At 49.3% G+C, this 24,927-nt stretch overlaps 1 protein-coding gene across 2 annotated transcripts in view; it reads right to left on the reverse strand.

Annotated features, from left to right (window-relative positions):
* Window positions 1-23,173, reverse strand: part of PHF2 (PHD finger protein 2) — a 94,579-nt gene extending 71,406 nt beyond the window's left edge. For both annotated transcript variants that reach the window (XM_082655914.1, XM_082655913.1), the window contains exon 1: window positions 23,075-23,173. In XM_082655914.1, coding sequence (XP_082512040.1) covers window positions 23,075-23,172 — 98 coding nt within the window. In that variant the 5' untranslated portion in view covers window position 23,173. The remainder of the gene's footprint in view (window positions 1-23,074) is intronic.
* Between the last annotated feature and the right edge of the window lie 1,754 nt (window positions 23,174-24,927).

Genomic DNA, 24,927 nt, shown 5'->3' on the forward strand with positions numbered 1-24,927 from the left:
TCACCCAAGAGGATGGATGGTCGGTAAATGAGGAGCTGGGAAAATGTCCACTCCTGCTGGCTGCCGTGGACACAACAATTCAAACAGAAACCAGTTACCAAATCTGACACAGTACAGGAGCAAAACTAACAATAATACGAAGCTTGGTGAAGTAAAGGAAGTGGTCAACTTAGGGATATTGACTTTCTGTTTGATGCAATCGTCTTAGGAATTCCAGGTCTACCATCCCTCCAAGAACAAGGAAGGCATCTTTGGGGGAGCGGGGGGTGGGGAGAGGCTGGTAAAAGGGCACAAACTCTCAGCAGTAAGATTAATAAGGTCTGAGGATCTAATGTATAACACAGTGACTAGAGTTCATAACACTGTATTATATAATTGAAATTTGCCAACAGAGTAAAACTTTAGTGTTCTAACCAAAAGAAAAAGAAAACTATGTGAGATGATGGATATGTTAATTGACTCAATTGCAGGAATCTTTCCACAATGTATACATATATTAAATCATCACATTGTGCACTTTAAATATATTACAATTTTGTCAATTACAACTCAATAAAGCTGGAAAGAATAAAACTGAATTTTGTAAAATGTATAAGAAAAAAAGAATAGGGCATCTTTGAATATGCACATATTTGGTGCACACCAGCCATGTGGACACACATATTTGTAAACGACGTGTGTCCAGTGGGTGCATCTGTAGGAATGCTCATCCTCGTGCATTGCAAAGTGCACCTAGCACACTCAGAAAGGGTGTGTGCACCGGCATACAGATACACGTGTTCTCAGGGCATTTCAGAATAGGCTTTTCTTTTTTTTTACTTTTATAAAAGTTTTATATTTATATATTTATTTTTTAACATCTTTACTAGAGTATAATTGCTTTACAATATTGTATTAGTTGCTGCTGTATAACGAAGTGAATCAGCTATATGTATACATATATCCCGATATCCCCTCCCTCTTGCGTCTCCCTCCCACCCTCTTATCCCACCCCTCTAGGTGGACACAAAGGACCGAGCTGGTCTCCCTGTGCTATGCGGCTGCTTCCCACTAGCTATCTATTTTACATTTAGTAGTGTATATATGTCCATGCCACTCTCTCACTTCGTCCCAGCTTACCTTCCCCCTGCCCGTGTCCTCAAGTCCATTCTCTATGTCTGCATCTTTATTACCGTCCTGCCATTAGGTTCTTAAGAACGGTTTTCTTTTTTTTTTTAGTTTCCATATATATGTGTTAGCATATGGTATTTGTTTTTCTCTTTATGACTTACTTCATTCTGTATGACAGTCTCTGGGTCCACACACCTCACTACAAATAACTCAATTTCATTTTTTTCTATGGCTGAGTAATATTCCATTGTATATATGTGCCACATCTTCTTTATCTGTTCATCTGTCAATGGACACTTAGGATGCTTCCATGTCCTGGCTATTGTAAATACAGCAGCAGTGAACATTGTGGTACATGACTCTTTTGTTTTTGGTTTTGGTTTTTGCGCTTTTTTTTTTTTTTTTTGTGGTACACTGGCCTCTCACTGTTGCGGCCTCTCCCGTTGCGGAGCACAGGCTCCGGACGTGCAGGCCCAGCAGCCACAGCTCACAGGCCCAGCCGCTCCACAGCACGCGGGATCCTCCCGGACCAGGGCATGAACCCACGTCCCCCGCATCGGCAGGCAGACTCCCAACCACTGCACCACCAAGGAAGCCCACATGACACTTTTTGAATTATGGTTTTCTCAGGGTATATGCCCAGTAGTGGGATTGCTGGGTCATATGGTAGTTCTACTTTTAGCTTTTTAAGGAACCTCCATACTGTTCTCCACAGTGGCTGTATCAATTTACATTCCCACCAACAGTACAAGAGGGTTCACTTTTCTCCACACCCTCTCCAGCATTTATTGTTTGCAGATTTGTTGATGATGGCCATTCTGACCACTGTGAGATGATACCTCACTGTAGTTTTGATTTGCATTTCTCTAATGATTAGTGACGTTGAGCATCCTTTCATGTGTTTATTGGCAATCTGTATATCTTCCTTGGAGAAATGTCCGTTTAGGTCTTCTGCCCATTTTTGGATTGGGTTGTTTGGTTTTTGATATTGAGCTGCATAAGCTGCTTATATATTTTGGAGATTAATCCTTTGTCACTTGCTTCGTTTGCAAATATTTTCTCCCATTCTGAGGGTTGTCTTTTCATCTTGTTTATGGTTTCCTTTGCTGTGCAAAAGCTTTTAAGTTTCATTAGGTCCCATTTGTTTATTTTTGTTTTTACTTCCATTTCTCTAAGAGGTGGGTTAAAAAGATCTTGCTGTGATTTATGTCATAGAGTGTTCTGCCTACGTTTTCCTCTAAGAGTTTTATAATGTCTGGCCTCACATTTAGGTCTTTAATCTATTTTGAGTTTATTTTTGTGTATGGTGTGAGGGAGTGTTCTAATTTCATTATTTTACATGTAGCTGTCCAATTTTCCCAGCACCACTTATTGAAGAGGCTGCCTTTTCTCCATTGTATATTCTTGCCTCCTTTATCAAAGATAAGGTGACCATATGTGTGCAGGTTTATCTCTGGGCTATCTATTCTGTTCCACTGATCTACATTTCTGCTTTTGTGCCAGTCCCATACTGTCTAGAATACTGTAGCTTTGTAACATAGTCTAAAGTCCGGGAGCCTGATTCCTCCAGCTCCATTTTTCTTTCTCAAGATTGCTTTGGCTATTCAGGGTCTTTTGTGTTTCCATACAACTTGTGAAATTTTTTGTTCTACTTCTTTGAAAAATGCCACTGGTAGTTTGATAGGGATTGCATTGAATCTGTAGATTGCTTTGGGTAGTAGAGTCATTTTCACAATATTGATTCTTCCAATCCAAGACCGTGGTATATCTCTCCATTTGTTTTATCAGCTTTAATTTCTTTCATCAGTGCCTTATAGTTTTCTGCATACAGGTCTTTTGTCTCCTTAGATAGGTTTATTTCTAGGTATTTTATTCTTTCTGTTGCAGTGGTAAATGGGAGCGTTTCCTTAATTTCTCTTTCAGATTTTTCATCATTAGTGTATAGGAATGCAAGAGATTTCTGTGCATTAATTTTGTATCCTGCTACTTTACCAAATTCATTGATTAGCTCTAGTAGTTTTCTTGTAGCATCTTTGGGATTCTCTATGTATAGTATCATGTCATCTGCAAACAGTGACAGTTTTACTCCGTCTTTTCCAATTTAGATTCCTTTTATTTCCTTTTCGCCTCTAACTGCTGTGGCTAAAACTTCCAAAACTATATTGAATAAAAGTGGCGAGAGTGGACATCCTTGTCTTGTTCCTCATCTTAGAGGAAATGCTTTCAGTTTTTCACCATTGAGAATGATGTTGGCTGTGGGTTTGTCATATATGGCCTCTATTATGTTGAGATAGGTTCCTATGTCTACTATGCCTACTTTCTGGAGAGTTTTTATCACAAATGGGTGTTGAATTTTGTCAAAAGCTTTTTCTGCATCTATTGAGATTATCATATGGTTTTTATCCTTCAATTTGTTAATATGGTGTACGACACTGATTGATTTGCGCCTATTGAAGAATCCTTGCATTGCTGGGCTAAACCCCACTTGATCATGGTATATGATCCTTTTAATGTGCTGGTGGATTCTGTTTGCTACTATTTTGTTGAGGATTTTCGCTTCTATGTTCATCAGTGATGTTGGCCTGTAGTTTTCTTTCTTTTTTTTTTGTTTGTGGTACGCGGGCCTTTCATTATTGTGCCCTCTCCCATTGCGTAGCACAGGCTCCAAACACACAGGCCCAGCAGCCATGGCTCACAGGTCTAGCCGTTCCACAGTATGTGGGATCTTCCCAGACAGGAGCACGAACCCATGTCCCCTGCATCGGCAGGCGGACTCTCAACCACTGTGCCACCAGGGAAGTCCCTGTAGTTTTTTTTGTGTGTGACATCTTTGTCTAGTTTTGGTATCAGGGTGATGGTGGCCTTGTAAATGAGTTTGGGAGTGTTCCTCCCTCTGCTATATTTTGAAAGAGTTTGAGAAGGATAGGTGTTAGCTCTTCTCTAAGTGTTTGATAGAATTCGCCTGTGAAGCCATCTGGTCCTGGGCTTTTGCTTGTTGGAAGAGTTTTAATCACAGTCTCAATTTCAGTGCTTGTGCTTGGTCTGTTTATATTTTCTATTTCTTCCTGGTTCAGTCTTGGAAGGTTGTGCTTTTCTAAGAATTTGCCCATTTCTTCCAAGTTGTCCATTTTATTGGCATAGAGTTGCTTGTAGTAATCTCTCATGATCCTTTGTATTTCTGCAGTATCAGTTATTTCTCCTTTTTCATTTCTAACTCTTGATTTCAGTCTTCGCCCTTGTTTTCTTGAAGAGTCTGGCTAATTGTTTATCAATTTTGTTTACCTTCTCAAAGAACAAGCTTTAAGTTTTATTGATCCTGGCTATTGTTTCCTTCATTTTTTTCATTTATTTCTTATCTTGATCTTTTTGATTTCTTTCCTTCTGCTAACTTTTGGGTTTTTTTGTTCTTCTTTCTCTAATTGCTTTAGGTGTAAGGTTAGGTTGTTTATTTGAGATGTTTCTTGTTTCCTGAGGTAGGATTGTATTGCTATAAGCTTCCCTCTTAGAACTGCTTTTGCTGCATCCCATAGGTTTTGGGTCGTTGTGTATTCATTGTCATTTGTTTCTAGGTAGTTTTTGATTTCCTCTTTGATTTCTTCAGTGATGTCTTGGTTATTTAGTAGCATATTGTTTAGACTCCATGTGTTTGGATTTTTTACATTTTTTTCCCTGTAACTGATATCTAATCTTATAGCACTGTGGTCGGAAAAGATACTTGATAACATTTCAATTTCCTTAAATTTACCAAGGCTTGATTTGTGACCCAAGATATGATTTATCCTGGAGACTGTTCCATGAGCACTTGAGAAGGAAGTGTATTCTTTTGGTTTTGGATGGAATGTCCTATAAATATCAATTAAGTCCATCTTGTTTAATGTATCATTTAAAGCTTATGTTTGCTTATTTATTTTCATTTTGGATCATCTGTCCATTGGTGAAAGTGGGGTGTTAATGTCCCCTACTATGATTGTGTTACTGTCGATTTGCCCTTTTATGGCTGTTAGCATTTGCCTTATGTATTGAGGTGCTCCTATCTTGGGTGCATAAATATTTACAATTGTTATATCTTCTTCTTGGATTGATCCCTTGATCATTATGTAGTGTCCTTCTTTGTCTCTTGTAATAGTCTTTATTTTAAAGTCTATTTTTTCTGATATGAGAATTCCTACTCCAGCTTTCTTTTGATTTCCATTTGCATGGAATATCTTTTTCCATCCCCTCACTTTCAGTTTGTATGTGTCCCTAGGTCTGAAGTGGGTCTCTTGTAGACAGCATATATACGGGTCTTGTTTTTGTGCCCATTCTGTCAGTCTATGTCTTTTGGTTGGAGCATTTAATCCATTTACATTTAAGGTAATTCTCGATATGTATGTTCCTATTACCATTTTCTTAATTGTTTGGGGTTTTTTATTGTAGGTCTTTTCCTTCTCTTGTGTTTCCTGCCTAGAGAAGTTCCTTTAGCATTTGTTGTAAAGCTGGTTTGGTGGTGCTGAATTCTCTTAGCTTTTGCTTGTCTGTAAAGGTTTTAATTTCTCCGTCAAATCTGAATGAGATCCTTGCTGGGCAGAGTAGTCTTGGTTGTAGGTTCTTCCCTTTCATCACTTTAAATATGTCCTGCCACTCCCTTCTGGCTTGCAGAGTTTCTGCTGAAAGATCAGCTGTTAACTTTACAGGGATTCACTTGTAATGTTATTTGTTGCTTTTCCCTTGCTGCTTTTAATATTTTTTCTTTGTATTTAATTTTTGATAGTTTGATTAATATGTGTCTAGGCATGTTTCTCCTTGGATTTATCCTGTATGGGACTCTTTCCGCTTCCTGGACTTGACTGACTATTTCCTTTCCCATATTAGGGGAGTTTTCAACTATAATCTCTTCAAATATATTCTCAGACCTGTTCTTTTTCTCCTCTTCTTCTGGTACCCCTATAATTCAAATGTTGGTATATTTAATGTTGTCCCAGAGGTCTCTGAAACTGTCCTCCATTCTTTTTTCTTTATTCTGCTCTGCGGTAGTTATTTCCACTATTTTATCTTCCAGGTCATTTATCCGTTCTTCTGCCTCAGTTATTCTGCTATTGATTCCTTCTAGAGAATTTTTAATTTCATTTCTTGTGTTGGTCATTACTGTTGGTTTGCTCTTTAGTTCTTCTAGATCCTTGTTAAACGTTTCCTGTATATTCTCCATTCTATTTCCAAGATTTTGGATCATCTTTACTATCATTATTCTGAATTCTTTTTCAGGTAGACTGCCTATTTCCTCTTCATTTGTTAGGTCTGGTGCGTTTTTATCTTGCTCCTTCATCTGCTGTGTGTTTCTCTGTCTTCTCATTTTGCTTAACTTACTGTGTTTGGGGTCTCCTTTTCGCAGGCTGCCGGTTTGTAGTTCCCACTGTTTTTGGTGTCTGTCCCCAGTGGCTAAGGTTGGTTCACTGGGTTGTGCAGGCTTCCTGGTGGAGGGGACTGGTGCCTGTGTTCTGGTGGATGAGGCTGGATCTTGTCTCTCTGGTGGGCAGGACCGCGTCTGGTGGTATGTTTTGGGGTATTTGTGAACTTATTATGATTTCAGTCAGCCTCTCTGCTAATGGGTGTGGTTGTATTGCTGTCTTGCTAGTTGTTTGGCATGGGGTGTTCAGCACTGTAGCTTGCTGGTCATTGAGTGGAGCTCTGTCTTAGCGTTGAGATGGAGATCCCTGGGAGAGCTTTCGCTGTTTGATATTACGTGGGGCCGAGAGGTCTCTGGTGGACCAATGTCCTGAACTTGTCTCTCCCACCTCAGAGGCTCAGGCCTGACACCCGCCCGGAGCACCAAAACCCTGTCAGCCACATGGCAGTTCTGACTCAAGAAGAAATTACAGTGTTCTTAATAGTTCTCTCCATCCTCTGACCCAGCGTCACCAGAATGAGCATTTTGAAAATGAATGGTCACACAATGAATGTGGCCAGGAAATATTTTCTGTAACATCAAATCCTAAATCTCTCAAGGCTTACATTGTATTTTCAGAATTCTTTGCTGTCATTCCTAAAGAAGATCCGATTGGAAGTGGCTCCCCATATTTTTGGCCTTAGGTTACTCTACTCTTTATCTTTAGGAGGAGCATCTGTAAATAATAATTTAGTATCTGTAAGTATCCAAGTGTATTTGAGTAATCATTTAGTATCTGTAAGTAATGGTTTAAAGCTCTGTGAAGGAGGACTCCCCGTTCATAGAGCAGTGTTTAGCTTCTCAGACTGGAACTAATCTATGCTGGCCTGTGCCTTCAGCATGTCTTGTAAGGCTGGTGTCTGCTGGGATCTCCCCAAGGGCCCCCTCTTGTGTCACACCCCCATCAGCCTTGCAAACCACACATTTTGTGGCACTGAGGCCTCACTTTTCTTCTCTCATGTGGAATGCAGTAACTAGGGGCTTAGCTGCCAGTCTGCAGGAGAGAAATGTGAGGACAGACCTGAAGGAGCTTGGCTTACAGGCTCTGTCCTCCAAAGCTGGCCATATGCTTTGGTCCCCACCTAGGGTGGGACACTCCGGCGTGAGTGTAGCTGGTAACAGGATGGTCCTGCTGCTCTGGGAAGTGGTCATGGGGCCTCAGTCACTGCTCCTAGTTAGGTGGTAGTGGTGGGGGGGCCCAACCTCAACCCATTAGCCTGAGGCCTCATCCCTGGGATGACCCCAAAGGGGGCCTCTGACTGGACAGGGTCCTATGGGACTTAAAGCTCCACTTGCAGAAAGATGCTTGGGGCAGATGGGGCTGTTGGGTGGCTGACGGAGCCCGTCCTCAGCAGACAGGCCACAGGCTAGGCTAGCGTGCATTATTGGGGTGGGGGGGTGACATCTGAAGAGGGGTTGCCAGAAGGGCCTTTAGAGTCAAGGGTCCTAAAGAAAGCATCCCTCACCCTTGCCTCCAGGCGGCTGTGCAGTGGGAGACACTCAAGCCCAAGTGTCTATAAAACCTGTAGTCCACTAAACCTGTGAAATGAGAGGCAGGGCAGGATGACCTCTGTACTCTGAAATCTCATTTTCATGCTTATTTTATTTCTGATTATAAAAGTGATATTATGCTCCTGGAAAACAAGTTGGAAAGTGGAGATAAGTATGAAAGCAACAGGAAAAAAACCACTCTCAACCCTCTAACATTTGCTTCCAGCATGTCTTCTAACTGATTCAAACCAACTAACATCCTATATAGACAACGTAGAATCTTGGGGGTTTTTCCCATTTAACATTATAGCATAAACATTTTCCCGTATCATTGAAATCTTGTTGTGAACATCACTGTTGATGACGGAATAATGTCCTATTGTGAGTACATTATAATTTACTTAATCCTCCCCTCAATTCTATCATCTAAGAGTCTAGAATCCTTGATATATTAAATGAATATTCAAAATCTCTCTTCATATATTTTTGAACCTGTTCCACTGGATTTTTAATAGATATTCCAGATAAATGGCATGGTCTCTTTAAAAATCAGAAGCAGGTTTTGGAGTATTTATTCCAGCAGTTTCTAGGGAAACCAACTGTATGCAGCTATAGAGCAAATACCTCTGTCAGGAAGCTCTGGGAATTACAGCCTTCCATCTGGATAAAACCCTCAGAGACTCACAAGGTGGCTGGGAAGACAAATTTCACCTGAGAGCAAATGCAATCCAAGGTCATGTTAACAGAAATACCACTCTAGACTAAGAGAGGTGAGGCCCCTGTCCTCAGCCCCTACCACACCCCTGAGGGCAACAACTTGGAGGGTGTTTAGAGGTGGGGCCTGGGAACAAACTGTGCTGTGACCCTACAGGGGGCAGCCCAGAATGAAGGGAAGGCTGTGGTCCCGATTGCTGCTATATCTGGAGGGAGGAGCGACTGGTGTGCTCCAAGGTCCTATCCTGCTGGAACATTCTAATATCTGTTCTTTATCTTTTTTTCCTTTTTTAACCATAAAGGACAAGAAAAGCAAAGATCAGGATATTGAAACCTGGATGGGCTCCAGCGGGCCCTTGCCCCAGACTCCCAGGAGGCACAAATGCAAGGTGTAGGGCCTGGAGCAGACATGTACTGTGGCCCCCTGAGGTGAGGGCCTTTGGATGGACCCTATCCCAGAGGAGACGGGGGCCATGAGGTTAGTTTGGTACAAGCTGGGCCTCAAGGCACACTTCAACAGCAGCCAGCATGACCAGTGGGCAGGGAGTGTGGTGAAAGGACACTGGCTGTGCTTGATCACCTCCAACCTAGGGGTGTGTTGGGAACACTGAGCATCAATGTTGCCATCCCTAAATCAAGGACCTCGCCTGGCTCATGGAGCGGGTCCTGAGGACAAGATGAGGCACACACATACCTTGGACCTCACTGTGCAGAGGGCACCAGAGCCCTCCGTCCATCCCAGGGACACTCACACTGACAGATACCCGCAAGCACAGCATTAGGCCTTGTCCATAGTTCCCCCCGACAGACAGGACACTTCCGGGAAGGCCTTGAAGGATTCTCTTGCCAAGCGACGGGTAAGAATGGCAGGCTGCCAAGTGTTGCTGGGTGACCTCGCCAAAAGCCTTTTCCTTCACTAACTGACAGTGTGTGCAGATCACGGTGAACAGGCCGGTGCCGGGAGGTGACTGCGCGCTCCCAGAGGGGACACGCTGGTACAACAAGGCTCTGTGACCACGTGCCGTCATCCAGACCAGCGGCCTCATCACAGGGACCGTCTGCGCAGGGATTCCCCCAAGAGTTTAAAATGAATCTGAATCCTGGAACCCCGGAGTGTTGGGAGGGAAATGGCAAGGAGACAACCAGGCCCAGCTCTGCCACCCCTCAGGTCTCCAGTGGCCAGCTCTGAGGGCGGCTGAAGATGGGCTGGATCCTGATCCTTGGTTCCAACAAGGGACCTTGGAGAGCTGGCCAGGCCGCCCGGGTGACACAGAGGTCCTGCGGAAAAGGCAAATGGGCAGGCAGGGAAGGGAGGCCCCAGCAGGATGACCCCAGAGCGGGGCAGGCCTCTACCAGGACAGGCATCAGGCCACCTCCTCCTGACCCCAGAACCTCAAGGCCAGCTGGTCACAGCCTCCCACTGCAGACAGGCAGCCCAGCCACACAGCGAGGTGTTCTGGAATGGGGGCCGACAGTCGTCACTCACCGAATCACAGAGGCACAGGGCTTCCCGCACTCAAACGTGTGCTGCTCAGGACTGGGGGCAGGGGGGCTTCCCCAAGGGCAGAACCAACCAAGAGGGTTCCAGCCCATCTGTGGGGAACACCCCAGGGTCTGGAAAGAGCACCAGGCTGAGAAAGGACACAGACTGCTGGGCAGCCTCTATTTCTCGTTTGTGAAAGAGGGGCTTGGACCAAGTCCTCCCTGGGAGGCCCAACTTGCACATCCTATTCCAGTAGTGTGTCTGGAGGGCGGGAGCCATTCAAGTGGATGGTGGTAATGTTGGCCCCTAAGGCAGAGCGTAAGAGTGGGGGCGGGGGGGGGCGGGGAACTGCTCTCTTAGCTTTTCAGAGAGGCAGTGCAAAAAGCACTCTAATTACATCTTTCTTTTCCAAAGAGTAGTTTGAAATCTAATAAAACAATACAAGTCTGAGATCTAGAAGAAACTGTGAAAGGGGACCAGCACCATGGTCCTAAATGGTAGCCCTTGTGATCAGGACCACGTGGAGAGCGCCCCATGTCCGTGTTGCAGGGACCACCGCAGGGCTGCTGGGTGACACTCAGCTCCCTCACGGGGTCACAGGTAGCCCCGCGAGCTGTCAGGGTGCCCTCACTGGGGCTGGGGTCCTAGGTTCAGGGATGTGTGAAGGCGCCTGGGGGGAGGCCTCACGAGCTGGAGACATGGCTCCTCAAAGGTACACAAACGTTGAAGGATCTTCAGGGTCAGGATCAGAGGACAAAGGGGTCCAAGAAGCCACCACAACTGGAGCAGATGGGTGTGCAAGGCCTCCAGTAAACCTGGTTCTGTGGGGAGGACTAGGGGTAGGAAGTGCATGGCAATGGAGCGACATGGACTCCAGGGCTGTGACCAGGGTATCCAAGTGATGTGAAATGCTAACAATCAGGTAAACTGAGCCGGGGCATGCACAAACTCTACCATGGCTGCCACTTTTCTATAAACCTAAAACAAGTCTAAAATAAAAGTTTATGAAGAAAATAAAAGCAAATGAGGCTGACTTCACAGTAAGACTCAAAAGGAAGGGAGAGGGGATATTTGGCAAACAAGTGAGCTTTCACCCTCTGCCAGCCCCGGAGGTTCGCAGGGGCTCAGAGCACTGCTGCAGCAGGAGGAGGGAGAGGACGGGAGTGCCCCCCGCTGCCCAGACCCACCAGAGGAAGGCTGCCTCTCATTTCACTTCTCAGATTCAACCTGCTCTTTTTGTCTTTATTAGAAAGCATCTGGGCCACTTACAAAATCCTACAATTGTAGGGAGAAAAGGATTTAAAAGTGAGTGAGCTTAATAATTAGACAACTACAAACTGAAATGATAATATAATAATATATAATATAAAAACTGCACTACAAAACCATAGTGAGATACAATTTTTCACCTTCCAGACTGAACTGACAAAAGATCAAAAAGTTCAGAAAATGTGCTGCCAGTGCGTAGAGAAATCTCTACAACCTATCTGGCGATTTTAAAACCTGAAACGCTTCCCTTCAACTCAGCACCTTTATGTCGTGGAATTTATCCAACAGATAAATTTGCCCATATGCACACGTAACCGTATGTACCAGGATGCTCCCTGGGCAAAACTGCAGTTGCTCCAGATGAGAAACAAGCTTAACGCCAACCAGGCCAGAGGAGACAGGGAAAACGCATCCCTGAGCGCAGCCCACACAACAGAGCCCTGTCTGAGAACCATGTCCCAGGCAGAGCCATGCCCGCAACGTGTGTCTGTGTGCCTATGTGCCTGAGAAAAGAGAGAGGGGGGTGGTTGCCTGACACAAACGTTGTCTAGACAGAAATCTCTCTGCAGTTTTTCCTAAGGGGCTGCCATCGAGTTGGTTCTGGTGAGAAGACAGCTTTTCACTACATATTCTTTCATACTCCTTTTTAAAAACCCATGTCCTAGTGTTCCGTTTGCAAATTTTTCAATTAACTATTTTGAAGTGAACAAATGCAGTTATTCCTTATCACAATAAACATAAGAAAAGAAAAGGGGTCAGAAGCTCCATTTTCTACCCAATAAAGGTGAATATGTTTCTGCAGAAGTTCAGTCGCCCCTTGCCCTCAACTGGCGGCAACTGTGTCCCTCAAGGGACATCGGCCATGCCTGGAGGCACTTTTGCTGTCACAGCTGGGGGGGCGGGTGCTACTGGATTAGTAGGCAGAGGCCAGGGATGCTGCTCCACATCCTGTACAGCAAAGAATTTTCTGGGCCCAATGTCCACAGAGCCCAGGCTGAGAAACCCTACTCTAACGTACACACTATTTCCCCAGACGTGTCCAGTCTGGGGTCAGTTTCAATTATTAAAAAGTTGTTTCTCAAATTGAATGCAAATCTGCCTGCCTCATTCTCCAAGCTTCAATCCAGCACTTGGTTTTTTCACAGTCCCGAGGCTGGGACGGCTGCTCTGCAGAAGGAAGGATCACGCAGGGCTGCACCTCCGGAGCTCAGCCGCTGAGCGCAAGGATGAGCAGAGCCATGTGGTGCTCTCTGGTCCCACCAACACCCACCTTCTATACCAGAGGGTCACATCATCTGTGGATGAAAGGAAAGGAACCACGTGCCCTGTGGAGCTGGAGAAGGGCATGGGATGGGCAGGACTGGGACACGGCATGGGGGGCCTGGGAAAGTGGCTTCATGGCTCCCTGCTCCAGGGTCTCTCCCTCACTTCTGCCCAGCATTACCTTCGGGCCCCATAGGGATTTTAGAGAGTCGGGGTGGGGGGAGTGGCTGTGGGACTTGGGAGGGGACATCTCAAGGCCAGGAGAGGGCCACACAGCACACATTGGGCAGAACTGGGCTGAGAACACGGGAAAAGCATTTGTACCTGTCTTTTGGGGCAGAACCCAGGTAAAAGGTCCTCAGATCCCTAGTCCCACACCTAGCTGTGGCTCAGTGAACAGGGGGCTGATATGACCGGCCCCTAGACTCACAAAGATGCCCCACCCTCACTTAGTGAGCCACCCCCAGGTTTACCTGTCCACCTCCACATCTGGAGCCAAGGGCTGAAATGCAAATGCCTGATGCTTGTACAGTGGGCAGGTGGCAGGCGCCCTGGCAGCCAGGGGTCCAGGTTGCTGAGGGGGATGCTGGAGAGTCCCAGGGGCAGTACCAGGATCAGATGGGGGCCGGCTACACAAGCACCCAGACTGGGATCGAAAGGTCACCATAACAACACAGTACCATGAGAACCAGGAGGCTGAACAGCAGCTAAGACTTCCACCTTCCAACAGCATGGGTGAAGTATGGGGAAAGAGCAGTGCCTGGCAGACTTCGAGCTTGCCAAGGGGAAGTCAGAGTGGCAAAGCCGCATGTGCCACTTATCAGCCAGTGACCCAGGCTGGCTGCTGGCCCTCTCCGAGCCAGAGTCTCCTAAGCAGACCCAAGTCTAGTGCCCTTGGGGAGCTGCTGAAAGGACAGAAAGTATCTGTTGCTGGGAGCAAACAAGAGGCAAGAAACACCCCTCACCGTCCCAGGTGCCCCTTTTTTTACGAGCTATAGCTCCAAAACAGCTGGGAGATTAGCCATAGTTATGTCAGACTTTCCAGGAAAGAAACTCTACAAGCACCAATGGCAAATAATCCTGGAGTTTTGCAAATGTCAGCAGAAGGATGTTTAGTGAGAACCCACCCCGAGCTCTGATGCACACCCACTGTGTTGCCTCATGCAGTGCTGAGGGATCCCCCTCCCCTCAGGGTTTGGGGAGCTCTCCTGGGGAGCTCGCTGCACACCTCCCTGGGCGTTGTTCATCTGGGAGGCACACTGGATCAGGCTGCAGTTTCTTGATTATTCCAGGGTGCCAAAAGTCATGCTGCACCAGGCCTCAGTCTCCTCTGCAGGAAATGGGAGCTGAACCCCTAAATCTGTGTCATCTCTCCAGCTGATGGCAAGTCAGCCCAGGAGGGTGGTGAGATGGGGTCTGGGCAGGGAAGGGTCCTGTGCCTCACTGGGACACGCTCATGTCCCCAAGAAGCACTTTCTCACTGCCCTTCCCACTTAGCCCAACTTCCCTGAAATTCACATTCAGACTCTGACTCGGGGGGTAGTTCTAAGGGGATGGATAAAATGAGAGGCAAATTCACAAAGTTACAAGATGATTTTCAAGTATCAGAGTTCGTGTAGCTGGGCTGGTTGTACATCAGTCTGGGATTGCCAGCCCAAGTCTGGCTGTCCCAAGGGTAGGTATCTGTGAGCTCAGACCTGGCCCCAGGGCACTCTCCAAAGCCCATCCAGCCATTCACACTTAACCGGCACCATGGGACCTGTGCCCAGTCCACGGTGTGTAGGGCACAAGAAGAAATGAGTTCCACTCTGCACTTCTGTGTGAAGCAGAAAACGGCACCACACTTGAAGGACCCAGGCCAGAGACTGTGCCCAAAGCTTCCTAGGTACTTGGCCCACCCCAGCATAAGGCTCACGGTTTAGTCAGCAGCTTGGGCTACCATCCCAGGGGCTTGTTCACTGCCCTCATGTCCTGCTCAACCCAAGGAGCAGTGCCGACCCATGCTACAGGTCTGCATTCCCTGGGACCTCCTGCCTTCTGGGGTCCTGGGCACTGTCCCCTGTCATTAACATCAATGAAGGGGCGCTGGCAGGGGGAGCTCCAGGACACACACACTGCTGCTGTCCCAGCCTATCATGTTGTAGTGTTAACCTCAGGGAGCTGATCTCTCCAGCCTCAGTTTGCTTGCCTCCCAATCAGAGCAGCCCACCACCACCAAGCCCTCAGGGGCAGTGCGAAGTTCAGCAAGGCCATGTGCAGTACATGCCCAGCAGTGGGCCCTGATCTACTCAGTGGCAGCTTCCTCAACAGTCAGGGTAAAGGAGATAAAGACCTGCATGGCGACCCCCACACAATACAAGAAGGAGCCCCCCAACACTTGTGTATGAAAAATGCCTAGCCCAGGATGTGACATAGGCAAGGCTCAACAAACACTTAAGATTAAAAAGGAAAGCAGCACACCCCCCAGGGCATGCAGACACACTCTGGACACAGGACATCCACAGGCACCCAGCTGAGTGTGTGCACACCCCAGCACATGCATGAACACCCACACCCCACACATGTCTGGTTCTGGAAAGTCAGCTGCCACATGTTAAAGGGTGATTTTTTTTAATAAAAAGGGTAAAAGCACCGGCAGTGAACAATACAAAAAGGAAATTACAAAAACAATCCCACTTACAATTGCATCCAAGGGAATTAAGTACCTAGGAATAAACTAAATCAAGAATTTAAAACTTGTACACTGAAAACTACAAAACATTGCTGAAAGAAATCAGGGGATACCTAAATCTAAATAAATGGAAAGACATCTCATGCTCATGAATCAGAAGACGTAATACTAAGATGTCAATACTACCCAAAGCGATCTACAGATTCAATGCAATCCCTGTCGAAATTCCAACAGCTCTTTTTGCAGAAATGGAGAAGCCAATCCTCAAATTCATATGGAATTGCGAGGAGCCCCAAAAAGTCAACATAATTTTTTTAAAAGAACAAGGTTGGAAGTCTCATACTTCCTGATTTCAAAACTTACTACAGGGCTTCCCTGGTGGCGCAGTGGTTGAGAGTCTGCCTGTCTATGCAGGGGACACGGGTTCGTGCCCCGGTCCAAGAAGATCCCACATGCCGTGCAGCGGCTGGGCCCGTGAGCCATGGCTGCCGAGCCTGCGCGTCCGGAGCCTGTGCTCCGCAACGGGAGAGACCACAACAGTGAGAGGCCCGCGTACCGCAATAAAAAAATTTAAAAAAAAAAAACTTACTACAAAGCTACAGTAATCAAAACAGTATGGTACTGGCATAAGAACAGACATACAGACCAATGGAATGGAATAGTGTCCAGAATTAAATCCTCATGTATATGGTCAAATATTTTTCAACAAGGCTACCAAGACTTTCGATAGGGAAAGAATAGTCTTTTCAACAAATGGTTCTGGAACAACTGGATACCCACATGCAAACAAATGAAGTTGGATCCCTACTTCAAATCTTATATAAAAATTAACTGAAAATGAGTCAAAAACTAAATACAAGAGCTAAAACTATAAAACTCTTAGAAGAAACCAAAGGGGTAAATCTTCATGACCTCAGATTTGGCAATGGATTCTTAGATATAACACCAAAAGCATAAGCAACAGTAGAAAAAGACAAATTGGACTTCATCAAAATTAAAATGTTTGTGCATCAATGGGCATGACCACAGAAGTGAAAAGACAACCCACAAAATGGAAAAATATGTGCAAATTTTGTATCTGATAAGGGTCTAGTGTCCAGAATATATAAAGAACTCTTAAAATTCAAAAATAAAAAAAAGAACCCAATTTTAAAATGGGCAAACTGTTGCAACAGACGTTTCTCCAAAGAAGATATGCAAATGGACAACAAGCACATGGAAACATACTCAACATCATCAGCCATTACAGAGATGCAAAACAAAATCATAATGAGATACCACCTCTCACCCACTAGGATGCCCATAATTTTTAAAATAGAAAACAACAAGTGTTGATAAGGATGAGGAGAAATCGGATTGCTCCTGCATTGGTAGTAAGAATGTAAAACGGTGCAGCTGCTGTGGAAAAGTTTGTTGGTTACTCAAAAAGTTAAACATAGAATAATTATATGACCCAGCAATTCCGTAAACAATTGAAAACAGGTCTTCAAACAAATATTTTACACAAATGTTCACAGCATCACTACTGACAATAACTATAGGTGGAAAAAGCCCAAGTATCCATAAACAAAGGAATGTATATACAAACTGTGGTATATCCTTACAATGGAGTATTATTCAGCCATAAAAAAATCAGTGAAGTTCTGATACATGCCACAACATGGTTGATCCTAAAAAACATTATGCTAAGTGAAAGAAGACAGACACAAACTGTTACATATAGTTTGATTCCATTTATATGAAATGTCCAGAATAGATAAATCCACAGGGACAGACAACAGATGGGTGGTTGTCCAGGGCTGAGAGGGGGAGGGACAGGGAAGTTGTTTAATGGGTTTTCTTTTGAGGTGACCAAAATGTTTAGGAACTAGATAGAGATAATGGCTGCAAGTCATTCTGAATGCACTAAATGCTATTAACTGTGCACTTTAAAATGGTTAATTTCATGGTATATGAATTTCACCCTAAATTTTTAAAAAAGGATGAAAGGTGGGTTTCACCATTTGCTGGACAAACCACAAGACCTTCAGTTCTTATGCTCTGAGGTCAAAGCCAGTCACTGGCTGGAATTCTAACTATGTTTTTCCACAGATGTTTTTCCACGGATGACCCAGCACTTTGGGTGGAAGTGAAGAGACCCTGCACCCTGAAGCAGAGGGCCAAGCCCCATTCCAAAGAGCACGGTTAGGCTCACTTCCCACCAAACCAAAAAGTTGAGAACCAAGACAGGCAGCAGTAGGGGAATGGAAATGGAGTGAGACAGAGAAGGAGAGGTGCAGGGATGGAGGCACAACTCTCAATGGGAAGCCAGCGGGACACTGGGCACACCTGAGACACAGAGGGTGCTGCAGAGGGCCCAGCTTCCCTACTTGGCACCAGATGTGGCCTTCCTGCTGAGAAGATGTTTCCATCCACATAGCATTTCAAAACCGTGGACAGTAATGGGGTTTTCAGCACCCTCCGCCAAGAATATGCCAAACGCCACTTCTGTCCCTGCACCTGGCAGAGGTACGTACACCTGCTGCAGGTGAGGAGACGAGACGACCCCCTCATCTGCTTGAAGTGGGAGGACAAGGTGGCCCACCTGGCCCACCACCCAGGTAGCTGTGAGAACCAATAAAGAGGATAACTGTGAACTAATCCTGATGCCATAAAGGCCAGCCTGAGTGTGAGCCCCGCAGCGCTATTAGTCACATCAGTCATTTAGAAGTCAATTGACGGCTCTGCCTTACCCACACCGGAATCTTAGGAGTTAGATTCTTCTAGCACACTTTGTCATGGAACATTATTTTCTGGCCAATGCTCCCTCCCAACAGCAAATCTGCTCATTCTTTTTGAAAAAGGCCCTGCCACATGGCCAGGTGCCACGAGCACAGAGGCGAAGTGATGGCCCCAGAGGATTGGGTACCCAGCAGTGGCAGGGTCCACATGAAGTACCTCAAATCTTTGCCCGATCTCAGGCCAACTGCAGCCGCACCTGAGCCAAAGCAGCCCCAAACAAATGTGGGCTGCAGTACAGAGGCTCACACCAAGCATGTTTCTGGGCCAATATTTTCAATAAAAGCAAACATTCTGGTGATTACCACGAGCTCCAAGTCGCTTCCTTTGAGATTCATCTCATTTGGAAAGGATCAATGGACAGGGGACATCTGCTCTGCCCTCTGTAAGTTGGCAGAACATTCCCCCAACCTCCTCTGGAACTTCTTAAACTCACACAGTGAGAATTCCTCATTTAAAAATGATGAACCGTTATTCCTAACCACGTCAAACACGTCACAACTCCATTGCCATGTGAACGGTACTTCCCCCAGTATTAAGGGATCTCAGGTTGGAAGGCTGAATTGTCAGCTCTGATCACCTAGACTGCGACGTTGAGGCCTGACCCCCTGGCAGGCCCTCCTTTCCCTCCAAGTGCGCACACTTTGCTGGCCAACAGGGCCAGCCAACAGTCTCACTCTGTGGTACTGAGCAGCCATGAGGGCCGAGGACTCAGGAAGAGGCTTTGCCCCAGGAAGCTTAAGGCTGGATGGAGTGAAAGACACAGCGAGAGCCCACAAAGGCCAACCAGTCCTGGGGATGATGGGCACAGAGATAGGGCCCTGGAGAGGAGGGCAGGCAGACCCCAGGTGGAAGGACAAACACACAGGAATCAGAGGGGATCTGCACGAGGCAAGTCTAGTCAGCCCACCTTTCTGAGTACTTGCAGAATTCGACCCCTTCTGCACACCCCAGTCCCCACCCCCAGGTCCTGCCTGTCACCTCTCACCTGGACAAAGGCTCCTGTCCCTCCCCACCCTCTTCCCCAACTGTGCCCACAGCAGCCAGAAGGACCCTGTCAAATCCTCAGTCCCCTCCCACTGCTGCTCTGCTCAGAGCCCCCACTGTGGCTCCTGCCTCCTAGCCACACCTGCAGGCCGTCCCTGATGCAGCTTCCTTGCCCCAAACAGTGCTTCCTCAGGGCTCTGAAACAGCTCCCCAGGCTGGCATGGAACTCCTGATCCACAAGTCTGATTCCCATAGAAAACACCCTGTAAGAGGCAAGGGAGCTGCCTTGTTACCCCAGGAACCCACAGGGCCAGCACTGCACCCCACACAGAACATGCACCCCATAGTACTTACTGAGGGATAAATGAAACTTCTGCCACTGAAGGACTTGTACAGCACCTTCAGCTTTCAAACTCTTTAAAATCAACTTTACTGATTATGCTTCCAAAAACCCTTCAAGTTTAATACAACAGGAACTTAAAGAGGGCCAGGAAGCTTCAGGATATCTGATACTTTAACAGAATCATTCCTATTTCCCACAGACAGAGACTCTTCACATCAAGATGGTGACAAGGTGAGAGGCCCAGGTCACTCCCTAGAGTGACTGGTCCGTGGTCAGATGCCTTGCCGAAGGCAGGGGTGGAAGGACACACGGGGTCTGACAGAAGACACAGTCATGAGAAGCCCCCCAGTTCTTGTCCCTAAGTGGCTTTGTGGCACCTTAATTGGGGAAGAAGTGTCCCAATGCCTGAGTAGTGCTGTGCTTCCCTATCAAACACACAGATAAGACAGCTTTGAAGACAACCAGCCGCAAAATCCATCCCCTCCCAGTCAAAGCCGATTCCCAGGCGATACTACAGCAGGTGCCAGTGAAGGCAGACTAGGCTGACAGGGTATCCCAGCCCCAGGAGTGACTAGCCATGGTCAAGATGGGGTGGAACACGAGCTCCTGACTTCCTGGCTGAATGAGTACCAGCACAGTCCAGCGGAGAGACCTCCCCAAAGAATGCCAGGAGGGGTGGTCAGGCTGCTCAAAGATTCCTGCCGAGGTGGACACATCCTGGGAGCAGGTTCTTCCCCTAGAAGGGGACTGTCCCGACCATGATCTCAGCCAGAGATGCTGCTAGAGTCCTACCAGCAAAGAGTTGGCCACTGTGAGTGAAAGTAACCTCAGAGACCCCCTTCCAATCCATCCAAAATGGGGTGCATTGTAGGGATGTGAGGGGTCACAGGCGGAACAAGAGGGAGCCTGTTACTTTCACAGTTATGTTTATTTTTACAAGTACTGTCTATGGCAAGTTATACTAATGTTCTATTTCAGGGAATGATATGAAGTTTCCTTGGAAAAGAAAGATTCAGGAGAGTAAGGAGACACAAGACTGAAATGGGGTCCTAGAACTAAATAAATCTGCCCGAGGCCTGGAGTTTGGTTAGCAGTACTGTCCTAGTGTTTCTGCCTCAGCATAGTTTCCATGCTTCCAGCATAATTTGATAAGATGTTAACTTCAGGGGAGGCAGGGTGTGGGATAGAAGGAAACTGTACCTTTTTTGTTAACTCTTCTTTAGGTCTAAAATTCTCTCAAAATAAGAAGTTACAAAGTATTCAAACTTTTAAAAAGTGAGTTGAGCTGTTGAATATGAAGTAAACAACAGTACAAATGATACACGGATCTGGAAAGAGTGGAGGGCCATCCATCCAGAATATCAGATTTGGAAACATGTGGGTCCTGTCACACACCTTCCTGTCACAGTGGAGAAGGGCCACACCAAGAGAGGTGGGGGGTTTGCCCAGGGCTGTGAGGGCCGCATGCAGCCTTGCCCACAAAGGTCCCAACCCCTGACCCTGTGTTCCCGCATCACAGCACCTCCCCTGAGCCACCCAGGGGACTAAGGACTACAGGAGGTGTTCTGGCCTCAGGGCTCACTCACTTCCTTAAGGGACCCTTGATTAGATGCAGAGAAGATGTGCCCCATGGCAGGGGGAAAGCACAGCCCCCTTCAGACCCTAGGGCGACCCCACATAAGTGGAAATGAATCTGTGCTGATCAAAATGATCTGTGCGTATATCAGATCAAATCAAAGACCTCACATGAAAAATAAGAAATAAAGAAATAAGACCTCCCAAAAACATCCCCTTTAAGGTGTCAGCACGCATCCTTCTCCCTGCCTCTGCCTAAGCCAATCGAGCAAATGCCACCAGCCCCTCAGGCCAGCCCTCAGCCCCCTTCCCCTGCCTGCCCCGCATTCTTGGGTCTCTCCCTACCTCCTCCACTCCTCCCACCCACTACCTCCCTTCTCGAAGTCTAGCTCAGAACTGGTCTTGCCTTCCCCACCCAGAGGAAAGGGCCCCTGGGCAGCCAGACAAGGGTCCTCCCAGGCGCTCACACTCCCCCAGCCTGGGCACCTAGGGAGTTCTGCAGGCCCCCGGTAGGGGTGGGGAGGAGGGAGAGGCCCTACCACTTTCAGGGCACTCAGGGCCCGCTTCTCAGTATCTCTGGAATTGAGGAGCCATGAAGGATCACATGGCAGCTCTCACCCTTGATCCAGCCACGAACTCTGAGAGGATGCCAACTGGTGGGTGTGCATAGTAGCAGTGTTCTGGGCTCCTCTGCTCTGTGGGGTCTCTGCAACCCTGGACATCCACGGGAAGGCAGCCCAGGAAGCCCAGGAGATTTCAGTGGGAGTCCCTGTCCCATGGAGTCCCACCCATCCTCACTGGGGTCACCGTCACAGGCGCTGAGCTGGGAATCAGGCCTGTGCTGATCAGCCTGAGCGAGCCCTGTCACATCTGGCTGCCTGGCTCCCCACATGTAAACTGGCAGGACTAGACACCACAGTCCATGTTTAAGGGCCACCGGCCCATCCACAGTTAAAGCCAGGGGGAGGCTCTCCTCTCTGGGGGTTGAGGGACCACCTACCACCACACACCCATCTCCTGCCCCCAGCCCTGCTCCTGCTGGGTTTAAGACTGGAGCATAGGAGAGTACACTACCCCGGCCAGCCTCTGGCGGTCCCGCTGAGGCCCAAACACATGAGAACCTGTTGGAGCAGTTTGGGCACCAGTATCACCTCCTCTTCCTCCTCCTCCACTTACTTCTGGGTGGGAAGGGGCCTCGGGTGGGAAGGGGCCTCGGGCTTTTGAAAACTCGGCACAGGGCCAGGTCATGGTCACAGGCAAAGGCCAAGCTTTACCTCCCCCCACCCCATCTTCCTCTGAGAGCATAAGGTCAAGTGAAAACCAGGGTGGGCCTGTGTCTGAAAACAGAGAGGAGGGGAATGGGGAAATGTGATGGCCAAGGAGGAGGCGGCAAAGTCACAACACCCCCACCCACACAGAGACACCATTCTGTCACCCGCACTCCCGCCCGGGGACATGCAGGCCGGCCGGGTCCAGGAGCCCTGCTGGGGCCGGGCAGGGGTCCCGCCCGCCCGGACGAGGTGCCGGAGCTCCGGGCCGCGGCGGAGGGTGGGCGCGTCGGCCGCCACCTGGCCGGGCCCCACGTCCGTCCCAGCCCCGCCGGCGTCCGAACCCGCCACTCGCGCCTCTCCGGGGCCCGCGCGGGGAAAGTTCCTGCAACTTCGCGGGGGAGGCGGCGGGCGCGGGGCCTGGGCCTCGGGAGCCCGGCCTCCGCGGCCCCGCTGTCAGGCGGCCCTGCCGGCCGGGCGCCCCAACTTCCCGGCCCGGCCCCCACCCGCGGCCCCCCGCGGGCCCGCTTTGTGAGCGGCGGCGGCGAGGGGCGCCCGCCCAGCCCCGGCCCCCGCCCCGGGCACAAAAGGGCGCGCGGCCGGCGGGAGGCGGCGGGCGGGGGCCTGCGGGGCGCTCACCGGGCCGGGCCGGGGCCGGGGGCCGGGGGCCGGGGCCGGGGCCGGGCGGCTGCGCGCTCACCTGCCGTGGAACCAGTCCTTGCAGGCGTCGCACTCGATCATGAAGCGGGTAACATCGTAGGGGAGCCGGCAGACGCAGTACACGGGCACCGTCGCCATGTTCGCCGCGCCGCCCGCCCGCCCCTCGGCCCGCGCTGCGCTCCCGGGTCGGGCCGGGCGGGCCGGGCCGGGCGGGGGCCGGGGCCGGGGACGGGGCCGGGGACGGGGCCGGGGGCGCACTACAGCCCGCGCGCACCCGGCTGGCGCGTCCACACAAAGCGGGGCGCGCGGTGCAGGGCCGCGCCGGGAGCCGCCCGCCGGCCCGCGGGGCGCAGGGCGCGAGTGTGCGCGGGGGACGGGCCGCGCGCGGGACACAAAAGGGAATGGACGCGCGGGGGCGGCGGGCGGAGAGCCGCGGCCCCACCGAAGGGACCCCCGGCCGCCGAGCGGCCTCTACGTCAGCGCCCCGGGTGGCGCCGCCTCCGCCCGCCAGCCTGGGCCGCCGCTCCCGCCGCGGGAAGGCGGGCCGGGGACCGCGGGGAAGGCGGGCCGGGGTACACCGCCGGGGGAGACGGTGGGCCGGGGGAACACTGCTGAGGGAGAAGAGGGACCGGGGGACCTGCCAGGAGAAGGTGGGTCGGGGGACCTGCAGGGAGAGAAGGTGGACTGGGACACCCCTCCAGGGGAGAAGGTGGGCTAGGAGACTGTCACCTGGAAGAAGGTGGGTAGGGGGATTCCCCGGGGAGAATGTGGACTGGGGGTACAGGGGGAAGGCAGGTCTGAGAGACCCTCTGGGTGTGAGGTGGAACCCCGAGGAGGAGGACGACGTCCTTCCTGGTTAAGAAGGCCGAGGAGCAACTACTTGGCTCTAAGTTTCATCTGATAAGCAGCGGAGCAGGGGGCAGCCAGGGGTGGGGGGTTCCTCCTGTTCCCTCCTCCTTCCTACCTTACCGACTGAGTTTCTGGCTGGAATACAACTTCCCTTTCGCCCTTACTCCTGGCTGGAGACAGCCCACCCTCCCTCACACGATCTATGGACTTCCCTTGATGCTCAGTCCTCAGTGGAGGACAGAATTCAGGGGACCCGGGAGCATGCTGGGACGGGTCAGCTCTGTAAAGAGAAAGGAGTTACCTGGAATTTGAGCTGCCCAGGAGCCCTGGAGGGAGCCCCCAGGCCTGGGAGACCTAAGGTGCAGGGAGGACAGCAGGTCCCAGGCCTCCTGTCTGTGTCCCAAATTGCTGAGTTCTGCTGGTGGCAACAAGGATATAGGAGGAGGGGGGAACCGAGAGGTGCTGCATTGTTGCTCTGGGCCCAGCATCCTTTGCCCTAAAGTGGTCCTCCCTCCTCACCTGTGGTGGTCAGGCTCTTTGTTGAGTGTGAGATGGGGAGGGGGCCTGGCTCTGAGGGATCTTTTCCCAAGGCATTCTGTAGCAGGCTCTCCCCTGCCCCCTACCCAGCTGCTGCATCCTTTGGGCATCTGTGATCATTTCAGGATGCTAGAATAGAGCTGGCTCCTAATTCAGAGTAAGGAACCTGTCTGTGCTCCCTCACTCTGTCGGTCTTCCCCACCCTCCCTAAGCAAAATATGCATGGTGCTAGGAGATGCTGGCCACCACAAGCACAGAATTCCAGGCTTGGGGCAGGAAACCTGGCCCAGCTCACCTCACAGAAGCATCCCTGACAGGTACCCAGCCGAGACCTACAGCTGCTAAGGGCAACTTGCTCCACTTGTAGGCAGCTCTCCCTCCTGTTGAGTCAAAATCTGCCTTCACATTGTCAGCCACCTTCCCTCTACAGGTGACCCCTCAACCGCAGCTTCAGTGGTTCAGCTTCAGGGACAATGTGAGAGTGGGAAAAAGAAGATGTTGAAGGGG

Source organism: Grampus griseus, assembly GCF_964374135.1.
Source record: "Grampus griseus genome assembly, chromosome: 6".
Lineage (NCBI taxonomy): Eukaryota > Metazoa > Chordata > Mammalia > Artiodactyla > Delphinidae > Grampus > Grampus griseus.